We start from the raw sequence: 25,000 nt of genomic DNA, 5'->3' as shown, positions 1-25,000 counted from the left end.
TGTTTGTCTGTTGACAGTTCATTTTGTTCGTGAAAGCGAGCAGCGTTTGTTCCCCTGCTCCTGCCTGTTTCTTGCTCCTGTTTTCTTCTCCTTCCCGGTTTTGACCCTGTCCGCCCTGACCCTGATCACTGGGCGTTCAGCTCCTGCCGTTCTTGACCCTTTACGCCCTTTCTGGATTATTAACCCCTGCCTGCCTTTGACCTGTCATTTGCCCGCCCCTGTTTAATAAGGAATAAACGTTGGTTTCCTCAACACTGTCTGCATCTGGGTCATACCTAAAACATGATACTACTACTCCTGCTACTACTACTCCTGCTACTACTGCTACTGCTACTGCTACTACTACTACTACTACTACTACCACTAACACTAATGCTACTACTATTACTACTACTACTAACACTACTACTACTACTACTACTCATATTACTACTACTACTACTCCTACTGCTACTGCTACTACTGCTGCTACTACTACTGCTACTACTACTACTACTGCTACTGCTATTACTACTGCTACTACTACTACTACTACTGCTACTGCTACTACTCCTGCTACTACTGCTACTACTACTGCTACTATTACTCCTGCTGCTACTCCTGCTACTCCTGCTACTGCTACTACTACTGCTACTACTACTACTGCTACTACTCCTGCTACTCCTGCTACTGCTACTGCTACTACTACTGCTACTAACACTAATGATACTACTATTACTACTACTACTAACACTACTACTACTACTACTCATATTACTACTACTACTACTAACACTACTACTACTACTAACACTACTACTACTACTACTACTCATATTACTACTACTACTACTACTACTACTAACACTAATGCTACTACTATTACTACTACTACTACTACTCATATTACTACTACTACGACGACGACAACAACGACTACTACTACTACTACTACTACTACTACTACTACTACTACTGTTTCAGCCTGGAGTTGGCTTGTTTACATGTGGCTACATGCTACAGAGCTACACTGCTCCAGGAGTTCTGCTGCATGGAGTTTGACTGTCTTCATCCATATGTTTATGGGGATCCACACACAACTGATCAGAGCTTTCCCTGGATAGTGTTTCCTAATAAGCCTTGCTAATAAGACCATTCCCAAGTGTACTGCACTGTAATCCTACGGGTGAGCCCTGTGGATGAGAAACCCATGCAGATGACTCAGTAGACTGTGTTACTTACTGTACGTAGTAAGTCAGAGTGATTGGCTCAGTTGCCAAGGGGAGAGTGAGATCATGTGAATTCTGGCAATTACATTAACACTGTTCCCGACCCCTTGACCTGTAACATAATGAACAAGAGTATGACTTCAGGATTTCAGCAGGGCCAGGCGACACTCCTCTGTAAAGACAGGATACATGACATAGAAATAGAATGACTAGGATGAATTGGATGTCCAGTCTATAGATTATATTTCTATGTGATTCAAGGGTTCTATATCAATACACTGAACGGAGGAGGTTGGGTGAGGTTAGACATCCAAAATAATAACAGTATCGATACACTACCGTTATATTTTTTAGCCTGCCGTTCAGCACGATGCTACAATTTAGCATTTTATAACACAATGACCTCAAACAGATTGTTTCGCTAGTCCATCCCAACCCCTCCTCCCTTCTCCCTCCTTCCTCCCTTCCTCACTCATTCCACCCCTTCCTTACTCCTTCCATCAGACGAAATTCCATAACTCATGGATGCAAAATCCACCCAAAAAAGGTACAAATATGAAACCGAATAGAGGATAAGGAAGCTGCCTATTCCTTTAATTGTGCTGCACGACTCTCTAGCTCATGAGATAATCTGGTTTTCTGTTTGGTTGCTGGGCAGATGGCGCCAGTAAATGGTGACAGAGAACAGAAGAAAGGCTTTGGCTCTACGTTTGTACGGCTTGGACGCTGCTCCATCCTATAATCTCTGGTGAAACGCACTGGCCTCACCACCAGCCTCTCTGCCTGCCTGTATCTCAATGAACACTGGCCTCACCACCAGCCTGTCTGCCTGCCTGTATCTCAATGAACACTGGCCTCACCACCAGCCTGTCTGCCTGCCTGTATCTCAATTAACAAATATTAAATGTCCATCATAGCACAGGGAGGATGGGGGGGACGAGAGAGAGAATTAGAGAGAGAGAGAGAGAGAGAGAGAGAGAGAGAGAGAGAGAGAGAGAGAGAGAGAGAGAGAGAGAGAGAGAGAGAGAGAGAGAGAGAGAGAGAGAGAGAGAGAGAGAGAGAGAGAAAGAGAGAGAGAGAGAGAGAGAGAGGGAGAGAGACTGGGATGTGGTAAAGAGAGAGAGAGAGAGAGAGAGAGAGAGAGAGAGAGAGAGAGAGAGAGAGAGAGAGAGAGAGAGAGAGAGAGAGAGAGAGAGAGAGAGAGAGAGAGAGAGACTGGGATGTGGTAAAGCTGTCCAGCTCTTGTTCGCTACGTGGGGTTGGGTTGGGCGATGTGGTGACTTCCCAGGGAATGGCACATCAGGACGACAAGGGCTGACCCACATACAGAAACAGATAGGTGTACAGCTCTCCGTCTCTCTCTGTCTCTCTCCGTCTCTCTCTGTCTCTCTCTGTCTCTCTCCGTCTCTCTCTGTTTCTATGTATATCCTCATTATGTCTTATTGACATCATCGAGTTGCAGTCAGGGACTGACTGACTAGTAGATAAACTGCATGTCTGATTGCTTCTTCCTCCACTCCATCTAAACCCAGCAGGAAGCACACTGCCTGCTTCCCTCCTAGACATCCCTCCAACATAGCAGGAGGCCAGGGTCAGGTCAGGATAATGGTCTGTGAAAATAAATAAAGATAAATGCACTTCCTTGACTGATTAGAATTTGAAGGAATCCCTCACGTGCCTGGTTAGAGCCTCTTTGGCAGGAAAATTTGCATGGACTAAAGTGAATTCCTCCTGTGTGTGAATGGATGACTAGAACATATATTAAATACCTCATTTACATAATTATTCAGACCCTTTGCTATGAGACACGAAATTGAGCTCAGGTGCATCCTGTTTCCATTGATCATCCGTGAGATGTTTCTACAACTTGATTGGAGTCCACCTGTGATATATTCAGTTGATTGGAGAAGATTTGGAAAGGCACACACCTGTCTACATAAGGACAGTGCATCTCAAAGCAAAAACCAAGTCATGAGGTTGAAGGAATTATCCGTAGAGTTCCAAGACAGGATTGTGTCGAGGCACAGATTTAGGGAAGGGTACCAAAACATTTCTGCAGCATTGAAGGTCCCCAAGAACACAGTGGGCTCCATAATTCTTAAATGAAAGAAGTTTGGAACCACCAACACTCTTCCTAGAGATGGTCAAACTGAGCAATCAGGGGAGAAAGGCCTTGGTCAGGGAGCTGACCAAACACGTTTGTCACTCTGACAGAGCTCCAGAGTTCCTCTGTGGAGATGGGAGAACCTTCCAGAAGGACAACCATTTCTGCAGCACTCAACCAATCAGGCCATTATGGTAGAGTGGCCAGACAGAAGCCACACCTCAGTAAAAGGCACATGACAGCCCGCTTGGAGTTTGCCAAAAGGCACCAAATGGACTCTCAGACCATGAGAAACAAGATTCTCTGGTCTGATGAAACCAAGATTGAACACTTTGGCCTGAATGCCAAGCATCACGTTTGGAGGAAACCTGGTACCAGCCCTACAGTGAAGCATGGTGGTGGCAGCATCATGCTGTGGGGATGTTTTTCAGCGGCAGGGACTGGGAGACTAATCAGGATCGAGGGAAAGATGAATGGAGCAAAGTACAGAGAGATCCTTGATGAAAACCTCCTCCAGAGCGCTCAGGACCTCAGACTGGGGAGAAGGTTCACCTTCCAACAGGACAACGACCCTAACCACACAGCCAAGGCAACGCAGACGTGGCCAGAACATTGACTAAGGCTAGTTAGTGGTGACTGTTTAACAGTCTAATGCACCTGTACTGTCTCCGCATTCTAGATGGTAGCGGGGTGAACAGGCCGTGGCTCGGGTGGCTGAGGTCCACTCTCCTCGAGTAGCCAACTCACAGAGGACACAGAGGACTTTCTCCGGTCGACATCACTCTCCTCGTGTAGCCAACTCACAGAGGGCACGGAGGGCTTTCTCCGGTCGACATCACTCTCCTCGTGTAGCCGACTCACAGAGGGCACGGAAGATTTGGGACCAAAATAGAGCAGAGGTGGAGAGAATCTAGCCAGTTCACCATAATCAAACCCCATAAAAGGAATACAGATTTACAGCACAGCTCTGCACTGCAACAGAAATATAGTTACCGGTTTCTTCTCTGTGAGTAGAATGCAGATGAAAATCATTTCGATGTAGCATTTGTATAACTTCTTATGGATAGGGGGCAGCATTTTCACATTTGGATCAAAAGCGTGCCCAGAGTAAACGGCCTGCTACTCAGTCCCAGTTGCTAATATATGCATATCATTAGTAGATTTGGATAGAAAACACTCTGAAGTTTCTAAAACTGTTTGAATGATGTCTGTGAGTATAACATAACTCATATGGCAGGCAGAAACCTGAGAAAAAATCCAACCAGGAAGTGGGAAATCTGAGGTTGGTCGTTTTTCAACTGATTCCCTATTGAAGATACAGTGGGATATTGGTCATGTTGCACTTCCTAAGGCTTCCACTAGATGTCAACAGTCTTTAGAACCTTGTCTGATGCTTCTACTTTGAAGTGGGGCAGAATGAGAGGGGAATGAGTCAGAGGTCTGGCAGAATGCTTTGAGCTCGTGACGTTCATTCATGTGAGAGCGAGCTCTGTTCCATTTGCTTTTCTGAAGACAAAGGAATTATCCGGTTGGAACATTATTGAAGATTTATGTTAAAAACATCCTATAGATTGATTCTATACTTAGTTTGACATGTTTCTACGACCTGTAATATACCTTTTTGAACTTTTCGTCTGTACTTTCCGCTGGACTTGCACGCGTGTCGTGAGTTTGTATTTGTTTACCAAACGCGCTAACAAAAGGAGCTATTTGGACATAAATGATTAACTTTATGGAACAAATCAAACATTTATTGTGGAACTGGGATTCCTGGGAGTGCATTCTGACGAAGATCATCAAAGGTAAGTGAATATTTATAATGCTATTTCTGATTTATGTTGACTCCAACATGGCGCATATCTTCTTGGGTTGTGTTGGTCTCTGAGTGCCGTACTCAGATTATTGCATGGTTTGCTTTTTCCGTAAAGTTTTTTTGAATTCTGACACAGCGGTTGCATTAAGGAGAAGCACATCTTTAATTCTGTGAATAACACTTGTATCTTTTGTCAATGTTTATTATGAGTATTTCTGTGATTTGATGTGGCTCTGTGCAAATTCACGGGATGTTTTGGAGGCAAAGCCAAATGTAAACTGAGGTTTTTGGATATAAATATGAACTTGATCGAACAAAACATACATGTATTGTGTAACATGTTGTCCCGGGAGTGTCATCTGATGAAGAATATCAAAGGTTAGTGATTCATTTTAGCAATATTTCAGCTTTTTGTGACTCCTCTCTTTGGTTGGAAAATCGCTGTATGCTTTCTGTGACTAGTTGCTGATCTAACATAATGATATGTTCTGCTTTCGCCGAAAAGCTTTTTTGAAATCGGACACTGTGGTTGGATTAACGAGAATTTTATCGTTAAAATGGTGTCTAATACTTATATGTTTGATAAAATTGAATTATGAGATGAGTCTGTTGATTGAATTTGGCGCCCTGCAATTTCATTGGCTGTTGGCGAGGGGTTCCGCTAGCGGAACAGGGTTGGACAGGATAATAATTGCTTGTCCCAGGTCTGCATCTTTACCATTCTCTAGCATAAAAGCATTACATGAACACCAAAAGATATGAATTTCTTAATCAGATTTGTACATTTTTTATATATAAACCCCAACAATGCAACAATGAGGAAAGGCAACTCACAGGAGTTATTTAGTTCAGGGGGTTTCAATCCTCTCCTCGGGGACCTCCAGCGGTTCCATATATTTGAACTATTCCCACAGCTAACAAACCTGATTTCACTTTTTAACTAAACCATCAAGCCCTTGAATCAGGTGAATCAGTTGAATCAGGTGAATCAGTTGAATCAGGTGAATCAGTTGAATCAGGTGAATCAGGTGAATGGAGTGAATCAGGTGAATGAGGTGAATCGGGTGAATCGGGTGAACCGGGTGAATCAGGTGAATCAGGTGAATCAGGTGAGCTAGTTCAGGACTATAGTGAAACGTCTGAGGGTCTCCGAGGAGAGGTTTGATAACCATTTAGTTAGGCAATACAGCAGCACCAAGAGACGTGGGACCAGGGTAGTGAGGACAGCCTTAGGCTACGACATGTTGTGCTTCACCACAGCAACTCCTTTGATCTACAGGGTCCTCAACCTGTGACACGGTTGGTTGTGTGAAAACCTGTTTAATAATAATGTTTCGTCACAGTGGCAGGCACACCATATTATGTGTTTTAACATACTGTACATTGTTTCTGGGTCTTAAAGGTTCCTTTGACTATACTGTATGGCCACACAGGGCTGCCACAGTACTATATGGGACAACAGCCATGGATGATTACCACTGGACTGAATGCATTTAAATTCACAAAGTATATAGCAACGTTCACTTCACACATATTTCTCCACAGCTGTGTATGACGTACGGACCGTGTACGCTCACAGTTCGCCAACAGCAGCACAACTGCATGACCTGAAAGTGGAAACTTCTAAATACAAAAGAAGCCATTTGTAGGACATACTGCAGCTAGTTCCCAAGTCTGAGGGAGAGAACACGAAGGTAGATGAAAACACACACACACACACACACACACACACACACCAGAACATTATGTCATGTTCTTTTCCTCAGAAATAAATACTTTTCAATTACCATGAATACTACTCTCCACACATAACACCCACATCACAGTACACTGTGTTTGAAGGGGAGAACCAGTATAATAAGCATCAAAGATTTCCAGCTGACTCTCTGCTTGAGTAAGGACAGTATGCCAAGGAGGAACTTTTGTACTGTGCGTGTGTCTGTGTCCTTGCGTACATGCGTGTGTTGTGGTTGCGGGGGGGGGGGGGGGGGGGGGGGGTTATGACTACCCAGCATGCCTTCTGTTCCTACCTGGAGACGACAAGGGGAAGAATGAGCATCTTTAACATCCTCATCAGGAGCTCTCCAGGAAACTGGAAATACTTCACCTCCTACAGAAACACAGAGAGGACACACAGAGCAGACGTTAGTTAGGGTAGATAGATACAGTAAGTTGGGTTTCCATTTACCTGAGAAACATCTGGAGCATCCCAAAAACATATTGTTACCTAAATCAATGAACGTATATAAATGTTGCTTTCTCATATGTCAAGTGAAGGTTGATTGGTTGACGTCAACTATTTCGCTACTAATGTGAATATTTCAACACCATAGTGCCCTCAAAGCTCATCACTAAGCTAAGGACCCTGGAACTAAACACCTCCATCTGCAACTGGATCCTGGACTTCCTGACGGGCCGCCCCCAGGTGGTGAGGGTAGGTAGCAACACATCTGCCACGTTGATCCTCAACAATGGAGCCCCTCAGGGGTGCGTGCTCAGTCCCCTCCTGTACTCCCTGTTCCCCCACGACTGTGTGGCCAGGCCGACTCCAACACCATCATTAAGTTTGCAGTGGTAGGCCTGATCACCGACAATGACGAGACAGCCTATAGGTAGGAGGTCAGAGACCTGGCCGGGTGGTGCCAGAATAACAACCTACCCCTCAATGTAACCAAGACTAAGGAGATGATTGTGGACTACAGGAAAAGGAGGACCGAGCACGACCCCATTCTCATCGACAGGGCTGTAGTGGAGCAGGTTGAGAGCGTCAAGTTCCTTGGTGTCCACATCACCAACAAACTAACATGGTCCAAGCACACCAAAACAGTCGTGAAGAGGGCACGACAAAGCATATTTCCCCTCAGGAAACTAAAAAGATTTGGCATGGATCCTCCGATCCTCAAAAGGTTCTACAGCTGCAACATCGAGAGCATCCTGACTGGTTGCATTACTGCCTGGTACGGCAACTGCTCGGCCTCCGGCCACAAGGCACTACAGAGGGTAGTGCGTACGGCCCAGTACATCGCCGGGGCTAAGCTGCCTGCCATCCAGGACCTCTACACCAGGCGGTGTCAGAGGAAGGCCCTAAAAATGTTCAAAGACCCCACCCACCCCAGTCATAGACTGTTCTCTCTACTACCGCATGGCAAGTGGTACCGGAGTGCCAAGTCTAGGACCAAAAGGTTTCTCAACAGTTTTTACCCCCAAGCCATAAGACCCCTGAACAGGTAATAAAACGGCTACCCGGACTATTTGCATTGTGTGCCTGTATGTATCCTCGCTACTGTTATAGCCTTGCTACTGTATATAGCCTCGCTACTCTTATTTTTCATTTTTCACTATTGTTCACCTAATACCTATTTTTTACTTACAAATTGCACTGTTGATTAGGGCCTGTATGTAAGCATTTCACTCTAAGGTCTACACCTGTTGTAATTGGCGCACATGACAAATAAACTTTGATTTGATTTGATTTGGTCCCAAAACGTAATTTTAATCAGGTTGCCAGTACAGGTGTAGGGAGGTGGTCCTCGGGAGGGTTTCAGTACAGGTGTAGGGAGGTGGTCCTCGGGAGGGTTTCAGTACAGGTGTAGGGAGGTGGTCCCAGGAGGGTTTCAGTACAGGTGTAGGGAGGTGGTCCCAGGAGGGTTTCAGTACAGGTGCAGGGAGGTGGTCCCAGGAGGGTTTCAGTACAGGTGTAGGGAGGTGGTCCTCAAGAGGGTTTCAGTAAATGTATTGGTTGGGGTCAATTACCTACATCCACTACACAGGTCACGACCACTAGACTTGTTATTTACCAAGTGGTAATACAAGTGTACCGGGTAATTGCCATTGCAAAAGTAAATAGAATTTGGGAACCTATTTTTCCTTTAATGGGAACAATATCCTTCATATTACAGCAAGGTGCCTGATTTGTCCCTTTCTATTAAGATTTGTCGAGCGAGCCTGTATGGCACCATTCCCCCATGAACAGATTGTGCTTTATAATCACGTACTATATGTTACAGCTACTGCTGCAGCTATAGCCTTCAGGTTGATGTCCATTGCAGTGATACACGACTGCAGTACATGTATTAATGGTGCCAAGTCTGACGTTCTTGATACAATGCATGATACATGTTGTCATATAGGTTTCAGCTTCTCGATGTATCAACATGAGCAACGCAATATGTCCTTGGTGACATGAATAGTAACCATCACAACCACCACCATCATCATCATCATCATCATCATCATCATCATCATCATCATCATCATCATCATCATCATCAATATTGTCTCGTTTCGTCAGGAAAGAGTAACAGATTGTATCTGTATGCATCCCAAATGACACATTATTTCCTATTTATGTGCACTACTTTTGACCATGGGTCTGGGCAAAAGTAGTCCACTATGTAGGGAATATGGTGCCATTTGGGACGCGCCGTGTGTGTGTCCAGAGAGTTGTTTCCCTATAGCTCTTCATAGGTTCCCTATAGATCTTAACTTGTGTACATTGGTACAATAATTATACCCTTGCCATGCAAGTGTAGTTGAGTAACCTGAAGAAAATAAAACAGCACGGATGTTCAGGTCCTAATTGATCTCCTGTGAGAAAAGCTTGGTGGAGAAGACAAGTGTAACAGTCCTGACCTGTTTTATGTTGTTTTTTATGTGTTTATGGTCAGGGCATGTGTTTTGGGTGGGCAGTCTATGTTATCTGTTTCTATGTTGGTTTTGGGTTACCTGGTATGGCTCTTGATTAGAGGCAGGTGGTTTGCGTTTTCCTCTAATTAAGAGTCATATTTAGGTAGGGCGTTCTCACTGTTTGTTTGTGGGTGATTGTCTCCTGTGATGTCTTCGTCGTTGTCGATGTATTTTCACATACGGGACTGTTTGGCTGTTCGTGTGTTTTGATGTAACGTTCCTGTCCGTGAGTTAACGTTTAGTGATGTGAGTTTATGTTCAGGTTTCGTTCTACGTCGTTTTCTTATTTTGTAAGTTTGAAAGTGTTTTGTTTTGTTTCGTGTGGCCGTCGTATTTATAATAAAGATGGCTTATTTCCCTGAAACCGCATTTTGGTCTGAAGATCCTTCTCTCCTCACCTCGTCTGAGGATGAGGAGAGCGACAGCCTTAACAGAATCACCCACCACGCTAAGACCAAGCGGTATGGGAATGCTCTACGGAGCAACAAGGACTTCTGGACTTGGGAGGAGATCCTGGACGGTAGAGGACCTTGGGCTCAACCAGGGGAATATCGCCGTCCAAAGGAGGAGTTGGAAGCAGCGAAGGCTGAGAGGCGCTGGTATGAGGAGGCAGCGCGACGACGCGGTTGGGAGCCCGTGAGTCAGACCAAAAAATTTCTTGGGGGGGGGGCACACGAGGAGTGTGGCAAAGCCGGGTAGGATACCCGAGCCAACTCCCCGTGCTTACCGTGGAGGTAGAAGGCGTCGTACTGGTAAGACACCGTGTTATGCGGTAAAGCGCACGGTGTCCCCAGTACGCGTGCTTAGCCCAGTGCGGGCTATTCCACCTTGCCGCACTGGGAGGGCTAGGTTGGGCATCGAGCCGGATGTCATGAAGCCGGCCCAACGTATCTGGCCTCCAGTACGTCTCCTCGGGCCGGCGTACATGGCACCAGCCTTACAGGTGGTGTCCCCGGTTCGCCTGCATAGGCCAGTGCGGGCTATTCCACCTCGCTGCATTGGCAGGGCTACGGGGATCATTCAACCTGGTAGGGTTGGGGAGGCTCGGTGCTCAAGAGCACGTGTCCTCCTTCACGGTCCGGTAGACCCGGTGCCACCTCCATGTACCAGTCCTCCGGTGGCAGCCCCCCGTACAAGGCTGTCTCTCCGGGTTCTCTCTCCTGCTGTTTCCTCCTCTCCAGCGCAGCCAGTGCCTAGACCACGCACCAGGCTGTCTCTCCTTCTCCTTCCTACAGAGCCATCCGTCTCCCCAGCGCCATCTGAGCCATCCGTCTCCCCAGCGCCATCTGAGCCATCCGTCTCCCCAGCGCCATCTGAGCCATCCGTCTCCCCAGCGCCGTCTGAGCCATCCGTCTGCCATGAGCCTGCAAAGCCGCCCGTCTGTCATGAGCCTGCAAAGCCGCCCGTCTGCCATGAGCCTACAGAGCCGCCCGCCAGACAGGAGCCGCTAGAGCCGCCCGCCAGACAGGATCTGCCAGAGCCGCCCGCCAGACAGGATCTGCCAGAGCCGCCAACCAGACAGGATCTGCCAGAGCCGCCAACTAGACAGGATCTGCCAGAGCCGCCAACTAGACAGGATCTGCCAGAGCCGCCAACCAGACAGGATCTGCCTGAGCCAGAGCCGTCCAGCCAGGACCTGCCAGAGCCGTCCAGCCAGGACCTGCCAGAGCCGTCCAGCCAGGACCTGCCAGAGCCGTCCAGCCAGGACCTGCCAGAGCCGTCCAGCCAGGACCTGCCAGAGCCGTCCTGCTATGACCTGCCAGAGCCGTCCAGCCAGGACCTGCCAGAGCCGTCCAGCCAGGACCTGCCAGAGCCGTCCAAACAGGACCTGCCAGAGTTCCTCAGCCAGGACCTGCCAGAGTCCTTCAGCCGGGATCTGCCCCTTGTCCCGGTGCTGCCCCTTGTCCCGGTGCTGCCCCTTGTCCCGGTGCTGCCCCTTGTCCCGGTGCTGCCCCTTGTCCCGGTGCTGCCCCTTGTCCCGGTGCTGCCCCTTGTCCCGGTGCTGCCCCTTGTCCCGGTGCTGCCCCTTGTCCCGGTGCTGCCCCTTGTCCCGGTGCTGCCCCTTGTTCCGGTGCTGCCCCTTGTTCCGGTGCTGCCCCTTGTCCCGGTGCTACCCCTTGTCCCGGTGCTGCCCCTTGTCCCGGTGCTGGCTGTTTATTTAGGGGAAGGTAGTTTTAGGGTGGTCAGTGGAAGGGGTAGACAGAAGAGGGGAGTGACTATGGTGGTGTGGGGAGAGCGTCCTGAGCCGGAGCCACCACCGTGGTCAACTGCCCACCCAGACCCTCCCCTGGACTTTGTGCTGGTGCGCCCGGCGTTCGCACCTTGAGGGGGGGGTTCTGTAACAGTCCTGACCTGTTTTATGTTGTTTTTTATGTGTTTATGGTCAGGGCATGTGTTTTGGGTGGGCAGTCTATGTTATCTGTTTCTATGTTGGTTTTGGGTTACCTGGTATGGCTCTTGATTAGAGGCAGGTGGTTTGCGTTTTCCTCTAATTAAGAGTCATATTTAGGTAGGGCGTTCTCACTGTTTGTTTGTGGGTGATTGTCTCCTGTGATGTCTTCGTCGTTGTCGATGTATTTTCACATACGGGACTGTTTGGCTGTTCGTGTGTTTTGATGTAACGTTCCTGTCCGTGAGTTAACGTTTAGTGATGTGAGTTTATGTTCAGGTTTCGTTCTACGTCGTTTTGTTATTTTGTAAGTTTGTTAAAGTGTTTGTTTTCGTGTTGCCATCATTATTCAGTTTCATCGTTGTTATAAAATAAAAGATGGCTTATTTCCCGCAAACCGCATTTTGGTCTGAAGATCCTTCTCTCCTCACCTCATCCGAGGATGAGGAGAGCGACAGCCTTAACAACAAGAGGTCTGTTAATAGCCAAATGTCTGCCTGAGGAGAGAAGAGGTCTCTTAACAGAAGGAAGACCTGGCAGAGGATGCTGGGGATTAAACATGTTACGCCATGTGTCTGACTGTTACAAAATAACAATTCTTAATCTCTTTACTTTTAATGTTGATCTGTACGGTCGCATTTGCATTCGCTCTGCAGGTAGTATAACTTTTATAACTTTTCATTACATTTCATTATAGTACAACGATTTAATTTGTCCAACCTTAGCAATTTCTTCTTAACTAGCTACATAGCCGTCTGTGTATCAAAGATAACTGCGTAATTATCGTATTTCGTCGTCTCGTTGTCCACTGCTATCTGCCCAGCAGCTAGCAAACGTCCACCGTCTACCGAATAGTAGTATAACTTTTCATTACATTTCATTATAGTACAACGGTCTGATTTTCATTTTCATTACAGTACAACGGTTTGATTTGTTTGATCTTAGCTAGCTACATAGCCGTCTTTTATCAAACATAATTGCGTCGTTATTGAGGTTCGCTAGCGAGCTATTTTCGTTCGAAATTAACGCAACGTAGCCATCACTGCTAGCTAGCCAGCTTGCCACCGAAGAGCATTGTAGAAACGATTACAATACAACGGAACGACTTGTTTTGTGTAGTGTTAGCTAGCTACATAGTTTTCTTTGCTAGCTTTGTATCTAAGATAATTGTGTAACTTTGAGTAATTATCGGTTAGCTAGCCAGCTAGTTTCGCCTGCCGCGCTGCTGTCCTCCTACCTAGCCAACACTGCTAGCTAACACTGCTAGCTAGCCAACTTCTACCGAATAGCAGCACTGTAGAAACTTACATTACAACGGAACGACTTGATTAGCGTAGTGTTAGCTAGTTGTCTTTGCTGTCCTTGTATCCATGATAATTGTGTAGTTTAGAGAAATTTAGAGAAACTGTCGAGGTCACCTAGCCAGCTTCACTTTCAACAACGCAGCTACTGCTAGCCAGGCTACTTCACCAGCCAGCAGTACTATATCATTTTAGTCAATAAGATTTGTAATTTTATTGATTTTTTGCTACGTAAGCTTAACTTTCTGAACATTCGAGACGTGTAGCCCACTTGTCATTCTAATCTCCTTTGCTTTAGCGTAGCCTCTTCTGTAGCCTGCCAAATATGTGTCTGTCTATCCCTGTTCTCTCCTCTCTGCACAGACCATACAAACGCCTCACACCGCGTGGCCGCGCCCACCCTAACCTGGTGGTCCCAGCCCGCACGACCCACGTGGAGTTCCAGGTCTCCGGTAGCCTCTGGAACTGCCGATCCGCGGCCAACAAGGCAGAGCTCATCTCAGCCTATGCCTCCCTCCAGTCCCTCGACTTCTTGGCACTGACGGAAACATGGCTCACCACAGATAACACTGCTACTCCTACTGCTCTCTCTTCGTCTGCCCACGTGTTCTCGCACACCCCGAGAGCTTCTGGTCAGCGGGGTGGTGGCACCGGGATCCTCATCTCTCCCAAGTGGTCATTCTCTCTTTCTCCCCTTACCCATCTGTCTATCGCCTCCTTTGAATTCCATGCTGTCACAGTTACCAGCCCTTTCAAGCTTAACATCCTTATCATTTATCGCCCTCCAGGTTCCCTTGGAGAGTTCATCAATGAGCTTGATGCCTTGATAAGCTCCTTTCCTGAGGACGGCTCACCTCTCACAGTTCTGGGTGACTTTAACCTCCCCATGTCTACCTTTGACTCATTCCTCTCTGCCTCCTTCTTTCCACTCCTCTCCTCTTTTGACCTCACCCTCTCACCTTCCCCCCCTACTCACAAGGCAGGCAATACGCTTGACCTCATCTTTACTAGATGCTGTTCTTCCACTAACCTCATTGCAACTCCCCTCCAAGTCTCCGACCACTACCTTGTATCCTTTTCCCTCTCGCTCTCGTCCAACACTTCCCACACTGCCCCTACTCGGATGGTATCGCGCCGTCCCAACCTTCGCTCTCTCTCCCCCGCTACTCTCTCCTCTTCCATCCTATCATCTCTTCCCTCTGCCCAAACCTTCTCCAACCTATCTCCTGATTCTGCCTCCTCAACCCTCCTCTCCTCCCTTTCTGCATCCTTTGACTCTCTATGTCCCCTATCCTCCAGGCCGGCTCGGTCCTCCCCTCCCGCTCCGTGGCTCGACGACTCATTGCGAGCTCACAGAACAGGGCTCCGGGCAGCCGAGCGGAAATGGAGGAAAACTCGCCTCCCTGCGGACCTGGCATCCTTTCACTCCCTCCTCTCTACATTTTCCTCTTCTGTCTCTGCTGCTAAAGCCACTTTCTACCACTCTAAATTCCAAGCATCTGCCTCTAACCCTAGGAAGCTCTTTGCCACCTTCTCCTCCCTCCTGAATCCTCCGCCCCCGCCCCCCCCCCCCCTCCTCCCTCTCTGCAGACGACTTCGTCAACCATTTTGAAAAGAAGGTCGACGACATCCGATCCTCGTTTGCTAAGTCAAACGACACCGCTGGTTCTGCTCACACTGCCCTACCCTGTGCTTTGACCTCTTTCTCTCCCCTCTCTCCAGATGAAATCTCGCGTCTTGTGACGGCCGGCCGCCCAACAACCTGCCCGCTTGACCCTATCCCCTCCTCTCTTCTCCAGACCATTTCCGGAGACCTTCTCCCTTACCTCACCTCGCTCATCAACTCATCCCTGACCGCTGGCTACGTCCCTTCCGTCTTCAAGAGAGCGAGAGTTGCACCCCTTCTGAAAAAACCTACACTCGATCCCTCCGATGTCAACAACTACAGACCAGTATCCCTTCTTTCTTTTCTCTCCAAAACTCTTGAACGTGCCGTCCTTGGCCAGCTCTCCTGCTATCTCTCTCAGAATGACCTTCTTGATCCAAATCAGTCAGGTTTCAAGACTAGTCACTCAACTGAGACTGCTCTTCTCTGTATCACGGAGGCGCTCCGCACTGCTAAAGCTAACTCTCTTTCCTCTGCTCTCATCCTTCTAGACCTATCGGCTGCCTTCGATACTGTGAACCATCAGATCCTCCTCTCCACCCTCTCCGAGTTGGGCATCTCCGGCGCGGCCCACGCTTGGATTGCGTCCTACCTGACAGGTCGCTCCTACCAGGTGGCGTGGCGAGAATCTGTCTCCTCACCACGCGCTCTCACCACTGGTGTCCCCCAGGGCTCTGTTCTAGGCCCTCTCCTATTCTCGCTATACACCAAGTCACTTGGCTCTGTCATAACCTCACATGGTCTCTCCTATCATTGCTATGCAGACGACACACAACTAATCTTCTCCTTTCCCCCTTCTGATGACCAGGTGGCGAATCGCATCTCTGCATGTCTGGCAGACATATCAGTGTGGATGACGGATCACCACCTCAAGCTGAACCTCGGCAAGACGGAGCTGCTCTTCCTCCCGGGGAAGGACTGCCCGTTCCATGATCTCGCCATCACGGTTGACAACTCCATTGTGTCCTCCTCCCAGAGCGCTAAGAACCTTGGCGTGATCCTGGACAACACCCTGTCGTTCTCAACTAACATCAAGGCGGTGGCCCGTTCCTGTAGGTTCATGCTCTACAACATCCGCAGAGTACGACCCTGCCTCACACAGGAAGCGGCGCAGGTCCTAATCCAGGCACTTGTCATCTCCCGTCTGGATTACTGCAACTCGCTGTTGGCTGGGCTCCCTGCCTGTGCCATCAAACCCCTACAACTCATCCAGAACGCCGCAGCCCGTCTGGTGTTCAACCTTCCCAAGTTCTCTCACGTCACCCCGCTCCTCCGCTCTCTCCACTGGCTTCCAGTTGAAGCTCGCATCCGCTACAAGACCATGGTGCTTGCCTACGGAGCTGTGAGGGGAACGGCACCTCAGTACCTTCAGGCTCTGATCAGGCCCTACACCCAAACAAGGGCACTGCGTTCATCCACCTCTGGCCTGCTCGCCTCCCTACCACTGAGGAAGTACAGTTCCCGCTCAGCCCAATCAAAACTGTTCGCTGCTCTGGCACCCCAATGGTGGAACAAACTCCCTCACGACGCCAGGACAGCGGAGTCAATCACCACCTTCCGGAGACACCTGAAACCCCACCTCTTCAAGGAATACCTAGGATAGGATAAAGCAATCCTTCTGCCCCCCCCCCCCCCCTTAAAAGATGTAGATGCACTATTGTAAAGTGGCTGTTCCACTGGATGTCATTAGGTGAATGCACCAATTTGTAAGTCGCTCTGGATAAGAGCGTCTGCTAAATGACTTAAATGTAAATGTACTTCTTTAGTTCTCCATTTGCAACTCACAGGCAATACAGGCAGTCTTGTGTTTTTGTGTTGGTAAAATGTATCACCTACATGTATATTTGAGGAGGATAGAGAGACAGAGGAATAGTTAGGAAGAGGGAGAGCAGAGGGAGAAGGATAGAAGAGACAGGAAGGAATAGAGAGACAGAGAGGATGTGGAAAGAGAAAGAGATGGAGGGAGGGAGGGAGGGAGGTGGGGAGGTAGAGCTAGAGAGAGAGACAGAGAGAGATGGGGAGGTAGAGTGAGAGAGAGAGCGAGAAAGAAAGAGAGAATGAGCGAGAGAGAGAGAGAGAGAGAGAGAGAGAACGAGGGAGGGTGGAAGAAAGAGAGACAAAGAGAGAGGGGGAGAGAGAGAGAGGGGGGGACGAGAAAGGGAGGGAGGGAGAGAGAGAGAGGGGGAGAGAGAGAGGAGAGGGGGAGAGAGAGAGGGAAGGGAAGGCAGAGAGAGAGAGAGAGAGGGGAGGGCGAGGAAGGGAGGGAGAGAGAGAGGGACTGGGAGGAGAGAGAGAGCGAGGGAGATGGGGAGGTAGAGCTAGAGAGAGAGAGGGGGGAATAGGAGAGAGAGAGAGAGAGAGAGAGAGGGAGAGGGAGAGGGGGAGGGAGAGAGAGAATAGAAATTTGAACACAATAAGGCAGGATGATTAAAACTGCTGAAGAGCTTTAGCTACTGTTAAGTATTAGGAAGGGGGGGGGGGGGGGTCAGAAAGAGAGGGAGGGGGAGAAAGGCAGGAGGAGAGGGAGAGCTTATTTTGCCTTTTTTAGATCAGGATCACTGCAGTCAAATGTCAGGCTGATTAGTGTGTGTGTGTGTGTGTGTGTGTGTGTGTGTGTGTGTGTGTGTGTGTGTGTGTGTGTGTGTGTGTGTGTGTGTGTGTGTGTGTGTGTGTGTGTGTGTGTGTGTGTGTGTGTGTGTGTGTGTGTGTGTGTGTGTGTGTACATGTCTGTGAGACTTGGGTGAAAAACACACGCACGCACACAAACAGCTGGCATCGCGCCCTGGCATCTGCCGCCACAGGACAAACAGGCTGGCATTTGCCATGTGGCAAACACACACACAGTTATAACTCCTTAATACAAATGTTAATGAATGAAAAACCCAGTGACATTCTGGGACGTTGATCCTATCATGACCAATTCATGATTGCTAACACTTGATGGTTCCTGTTATCAAGGGCAATTCCACGATAATGGATGCCAAACAAAAAAAACGTTGATTTCAAAGTTTAACGAACCGTACAACTCTATGCACAAGCAGAATTTCACAAAACTCTGTTAAATATCTGCTCCTAGTTAAGATTCAAAGATTCAAAAATAATTGGGTGTCAAAAATCTATTTTGGTTATTGAAACAAGGTAAGGGGCTCCCGAGTGGTGCAGCGGTCTAAAGCACTGCATCTCAGTGCTAGAGGCGTCACTACAGTCCCTGGTTCGAATCCAGGCTGTATCATATCTGGCCGTGATTGGGAGTCCCAATCATGCGTCGTACGGGGTTAGGCGTCGTACGGGGTTAGGGTTTTTTCATTAACGGAATTTCATCATGGCTCCCTAATCCGTACTGTACAGAAATGCAATGATATGAATGTCATTCTCTCTACATGTCGGTTCTCATGGGTCCTTTAACATAGAAACGTCCTCATGCATCTGTTAGGGGAATCAAAGGGCAGAGAAGTACTTAGAGTAGCTCAGAGGCTTTTAAAGTATTTTAAGTGGATATCTAGATTTGGGGAGATCAGGATTGATTACCAAATGGCACCCTATTTCCTATATAGTGCACTACTTTTGACTAGAGCCCTATCGGCCCTGGTCAAAAGAAGTGCAGTCCATAGTGGATAGGGTGCCATTTTTGTACTCAGAGGTCAATTTGAGGCAGTTGCTGTTAAAGGCATGACATGTCTTTCCAGTCTCTCAAATGAAGCAAATTAATCGGGTTAATCTGGCCAATAAAGGAATCCACAGATTATATTAGATTATCCTGCTGCCATAGACTAGACTAGAGCATTCTGAGTTGGAATTACACAGTGGGTAACATCGGTAAGAAAAGGAAAGAGCTGCAATAAGCGGCAAGCTGGGGAATAACTACCCTTGTTATGGTGCATAGAAACCATTGCTATCGCTCTGTGTGAGAAACAAATACGAGAAATACGGAACAAACAAACATTCAACATTTCCTCCCTCGATATGTGTGTGATCCTGTAGACGTTGTACTGTACATTGTCTTACGTCAGGTCGTGTCACTCCTATGCAACGGACTTGAGAGTGGGGGTGGGAGAGGGGGGGGGGGGGTGGAAGAGTGGGGGTGGGAGAGTGGGGGTGGGAGAGGGGGGGGTGTAGGAGCGGGGGTGGGAGAGTGGAGGTGGGAGAGTGGAGGTTGTAGGCAGTGCACTGTGTACCTATCCACCCTTGATAGGAGTCACTCCTCGACTCCTCAACTCCTTTACTTTACTCATTTACTATACAATACTGGCTACCCCTCCAGCCCTCATGGCCATCCCATGTCCTAATCAAAATGTCTCTTTTCAACCATTTTCTAACCACTATACCTCACAAGAGGTAGGAAAAGAGAGAGAGAGAGAGAGAGAGAGAGAGAGAGAGAGAGAGAGAGAGAGAGAGAGAGAGACCATGCATTGGCTGAAACAACAGTATAATCCTGCTTACCACTCAAACATTTGCTTTGCTTTTCCTCCATAGTACAGCCTAATCTATGTCAAATAATGCTACTGGATTCCCTACTACGACTGGGATTGTCTGTGTTTGAAGAGGATTTGGAACTGTAGAACTGTAGAACTGGAGAACTGTTGAACTGTAGAACTGTAGAACTGTTGAACTGGAGAACTGACCTAGGGGGCTTTGTCAAGGAGACCACAGCCATAACAGAAGGTAGGAAGTGCATGGCACAGTAACAACAACCAACCACATCCAACTTGGTCAGCCATGGAAACTAAGAAAGGACTGGATATTTCTGGGAGGCCATCTAGAGGAGGCTTGTGGTACTGCAGGTCCATCTCCACCAGGTCGAGCAGAAAAACAGAACATTTGAAAAGGTACGTCTTAAACTAGAAAGAAGAGTAGCTACTGAGGAACTACAGAGAAACACAAACCTTCCCAAGGCACCGTAGAGCCCTCTTACACCATGTGGATTTTTCTATTATTTCTCTGCCTGATATAATGTACTCTCCAGAGTCTCCTCCCCCACTATAATGTACTCTCCAGAGTCTCCTCCCCCACTATAATGTACTCTCCAGAGTCTCCTCCCCCACTATAATGTACTCTCCAGAGTCTCCTCCCCCACTATAATGTACTCTCCAGAGTCTCCTCCCCCACTATAATGTACTCTCCAGAGTCTCCTCCCCCACTATAATGTACTCTCCAGAGTCCCCTCCCCCACTATAATGTACTCTCCAGAGTCTCCTCCCCCACTATAATGTACTCTCCAGAGTCTCCTCCCCCACTATAATGTACTCTCCAGAGTCCCCTCCCCCACTATAATGTACTCTCCAGAGTCTCCTCCCCCACTATAATGTACTCTCCAGAGTCTCCTCCCCCACTATAATGTACTCTCCAGAGTCTCCTCCCTCACTATAATGTACTCTCCAGAGTCTCCTCCCCCACTATAATGTACTCTCCAGAGTCTCCTCCCCCACTATAATGTACTCTCCAGAGTCTCCTCCCCCACTATAATGTACTCTCCAGAGTCTCCTCCCCCACTATAATGTACTCTCCAGAGTCTCCTCCCCCACTATAATGTACTCTCCAGAGTCTCCTCCCCCACTATAATGTACTCTCCAGAGTCTCCTCCCCCACTATAATGTACTCTCCAGAGTCTCCTCCCCCGCTATAATGTACTCTCCAGAGTCTCCAGAAACTCCAAAGTTTGGCAACACCTACTAATTCAAGTTTTTTTTCTTTATTTTTTACTCTTTTCTACATTGTAGAATAATAGTGAAGACATCAAAACTATAAAATAACACATATGGCATCATGTAGTAACCAAAAAAGTGTTAAACAAATCAAAATATATTTTATATTTGAGATTCTTCGAAGTAGCCACCCTTTGCCTTGATGGCAGCTTTGCACACTCTTGGCATTCTCTCAACCAGCTTCATGAGGTAATCACCTGGAATGCATTTTAATTCACGGATCTTCCTTGTTAAAAGTTAATTTGTGGACATTCTTTCCTTCTCTATGCGTTTGAGCCAATCAGTTGTGTTGTGACAAGGTAGGAGTGGTATACGGAAGATAGCCCTATTTGGTAAAAGACCAAGTCCATATTATAGCAAGAACAGCTCAAATAAGCAAAGAGAAACAACAGTCCATCATTACCTTAAGACATGAAGGTCAGTCAATGCGGAACATTTCAAGAACTTTCAAAGTTTCTTCAACTGCAGTATAAGAACAATAAGGCGCTATAATGAAACTGGCTCTCGTGAGGACCGCCACAGGAAAGGAAAACCCAGAGTTACCTCTGCTGCAGAGGAAAAGTTCATTAGAGTTACCAGACTCAGAAATTGCAGCCTAAATAAATTCTTCACAGAGTTCAAGTAACAGACACATCTCAGATGTTCAGAGGACTGTGTGAACCAGGCCTTCGTGGTCAAATTGCTACAATGAAACCACTACTACAGGACACCAATAAGAAGAAGAGACATGCTTGGGCCAAGAAACACGAGCAATGGCCATTAGATCGGTGGAAATCTGTCCTTTGGTCTGCGTCCAAATTTGAGATTTTTGGTTCCGACCGCCATGTCTTTGTGAGACGCAGAGTAGGTGAACAGATGATTTCCGCGTGTGTAGTTCCCACCATGAAGCATAGAGGAGGAGGTGTGATGGTGTGGGGGTGCTTTGCTGGTGACATTGTCTGTGATTTATTTAGAATTCAAGGCACACTTAACCAGCATGGCTACTGCAGCATTCTGCAGCGATACCATCCACGGGTCCCTCTGTCCCATGCCATCCCATCTGGTTTGTGCTTAGTGGGACTGTCATTTGTTTTTCAACAAGACAATGAACCAACACACCTCCAGGCTGTATAAGGGCTATTTGACCAAGAAGGAGAGTGATGGAGTGCTGCATCAGATGACTTGGCCTCCACAATCACCTGACCTCAACCCAATTGAGATGGTTTGGGATGAGTTGGACCGCAGAGTGAAGGAAAAGCAGCCAACAAGTGCTCAGCATATGTGGGAACTCCTTCAATATTGTTGGAAAAGCATTCCAGGTGAAGCTGGTTGAGCGAATGCCAAGAATGTGCAAAGCTGTCACTCAAGGCAAAGGTTGGCTACTTTGAAGAGCCAACCTTTGAGAGATATCCATGTTGTTTTATAACTTGACAGTATTTTGTCCCTAAGAAACCTTGCTTTTCTAATATGATCCATTACTCTCTGCAGAGCCTGTCATCTTCGGATGTATACATGTATTTATATATAATGTATAGCGTCACATATGTAGGACATTAATTTGATCATCCTGTTGCAGGATAACTTTTTAACAAGGCTTCTGAAGTTTGTAACTTCAACTTTGAAATTTCTGACTTGATTTTCCTTTACGAAAATTGTATCAACCCTTACAAAAAGGTCCATGAATTATAATTAGCATAATCATTTGCATGTCTTGTTGCTGCAGGATTATATTCCTGCTGTAGCAAACTGGCTCAAATTAAGATCCTATATCTAATCAAATAATTTATTATATTAGTCACATGCGCCGAATACAACAGGAATTCACCTTACAGTGAAATGCTTACTTACGAGCCCCTAACCAACAATGCAGTTTAAAAAAATATGGATAAGAATAAGAAATAAAAGTAACAAGTAATTAAAGAGCAGCAGTAAAATAACAATAGAAAGACTGTATCCAGGGGGGTACCGGTGTCACGTTCCTGACCTGTTTTTCCTTTTTTCTTGTATTTATTTAGTTGGTCAGGGCGTGAGTTGGGTGGGTTGTCGATGTGTTATTTTCTGTGTTCGGCCGGGTATGATTCTCAATCAGAGACAGCTGTCAATCGTTGTCTCTGATTGAGAATCATACTTAGGCAGCCTGGGATTCACGTGTGTTTTGTGGGTGTTTGTATCTCGTGTCAGTGTTCGTACCACACTGGACTGTTTGCGGTTTTGTCACGTTTGTTGTTTTGTATATTAAGTGTTCAGTCTACGTGAATTAAAAGATGACCACTTTCCACTCTGCATATTGGTCTGATCCTTCTCGCCTCTCCTCCTCATCCGAGGAGGAGGATTACGACGCCCGTTACAACCGGTACAGAGTCAATGTCCGTGGCACTGGTTAGTTGAGGTAATATGTACATGTAGATAGAGTTATTAAAGTGACTGTGCATAGATGATAACAACAGAGAGTGGCAGCAGTGTTAAAAAAGGGGGGGGGGTGCAAATAGTCTGGGTAGCCATTTGATTAGGTGTTCAGAAGTCTTATGGCTTGGGGGAGGACGCTGTTTAGAAGCCTCTTGGACCTAGACTTTGTGCTCTGGTACCGCTTGCCGAGCGGTAGCAGAGAGAACAGTCTATGACTAGGGTGGCTGGAGTCTTTGACAATTTGTAGGGCCTTCCTCTGACACCGCCTGGTATAGAGGTCCTGGATGGCAGGAAGCTTGGCCCCGGTGTTTTACAGGGCCGTTCACACTACCATCTGTAGTGCCTTGCAGTCGGTGGCCGAGCAGTTGCCATACCAGGCAGTGATGCACCCAGTCAGGATGCTCTCGATGGTGCAGCTGTAGAACCTTTTGAGGATCTGAGGACCCATGCCAAATCTTTTCAGTCTCCTGAGGGGGAATAGGTTATGTTGTGCCCTCTTCACGACTGTCTTGGTGTGCTTGGACCATGTTAGTTTGTTGGTGGTGTGGAACTTGAAGGAACTTGAAGCTCTCAACCTGCTCCATTGCAGCCCCGTCGATGAAAATGGGGGAGTGCTCTGTCCTCTGTATGAAATTATACATACATTCTTGTTTAATTGCATCAATTATTATAATTACACACCGGTATACAACATAATGAGCCAGTTTCTTATTTCATTGCAGCAATTATTATGATGCCACACTGGTACACAATTTAAACGTTTATTTTCATAACACACAGGACTGATTGAGTGTCGCACCCTACATGTGTAACATTAGCACAGCTGATTGTGTACATTGTGTGCAGTAATTCTCTTTGTAAAGGTAACTTGAACAGGATGCCCTCAAACTAATTACAGTATTACAGTAATTAGAGTATATTGTGTTATGTATCTGATCAACATTGAATGTCTAGCGGGAAACGCTGCCGCCTGCAGCACGTCACCTACAGCGTGGGTTCTGGTTAGGTATCCCGACCCGAACACACCACTACTCTGCCTTCCTCTCTGTATCCCCATGTCATTTTAATATTATTTTTTTACAATTGTCTCTGTCCAATTAAAGTGAATATACCAACACTATAAAAATATTAAAAAAGAACAAGCAAACAGCCAATAACACCAGTGTGCTGCGTTTTAGCCCATCTATGTGACTGACAGCAAAGCCTCAACAGCCACTAGCAATCCTTAATCTCATCAATTATCAGACCGATGAGAAGTCTGAGACAGATGTGAAGTCTGAGAACGATGAGAAATCTGAGACCAATGAGAAGTCGCCTATTTTGTCCACAGACAGGACAAGTGAAGCCAAACAAATCCACAGGGATGGGATCCGTTGGCATTACCCAACAGCATGAATCACCACATGATTTGAAGTGTCTGGAAGTGCCCGGTCTAGCCGCTAAACTACAGCAGCCATTGGTACTGCAACATTACAGAGCTCGTCTGTACAGCAACAGCTTATAGAGCTTATAGGTCCCCCCTCTTTCTCTACCCACCTCAGCTCTCAAACACGTACTGTAACACTCACAGACCTAGCTGCAACACGAGTGAGCACAACACAAAACGTTCAAAACACGTTCAAAAGATGTAATTCAAACAATTTTGCTCACCCTTCAATCACACAGGGGAAATAAGGTTGGTATTGTCACTTGCTAGGACAACAATGTGGGTTATATGTAGGTGGTACAAAAGCCGTCTGTGTGAGG

The 25,000-nt window shown here is 47.1% G+C and overlaps 1 protein-coding gene across 2 annotated transcripts in view; it reads right to left on the bottom strand.

Moving 5' to 3' along the window:
- The window catches only part of slc1a7a (solute carrier family 1 member 7a), a 236,422-nt gene that overhangs the window by 210,255 nt on the left and 1,167 nt on the right, over positions 1–25,000 (bottom strand). For both annotated transcript variants that reach the window (XM_055865925.1, XM_055865924.1), the window contains exon 2: positions 7,156–7,235. In XM_055865925.1, the coding sequence (XP_055721900.1) occupies positions 7,156–7,235 (80 nt within the window). The remainder of the gene's footprint in view (positions 1–7,155; positions 7,236–25,000) is intronic.

The sequence above is a fragment of the Salvelinus fontinalis genome, chromosome 17 (genome assembly GCF_029448725.1).
Source record: "Salvelinus fontinalis isolate EN_2023a chromosome 17, ASM2944872v1, whole genome shotgun sequence".
NCBI lineage: Eukaryota > Metazoa > Chordata > Actinopteri > Salmoniformes > Salmonidae > Salvelinus > Salvelinus fontinalis.
This window is presented reverse-complemented; position numbering and strand designations above follow the sequence as displayed.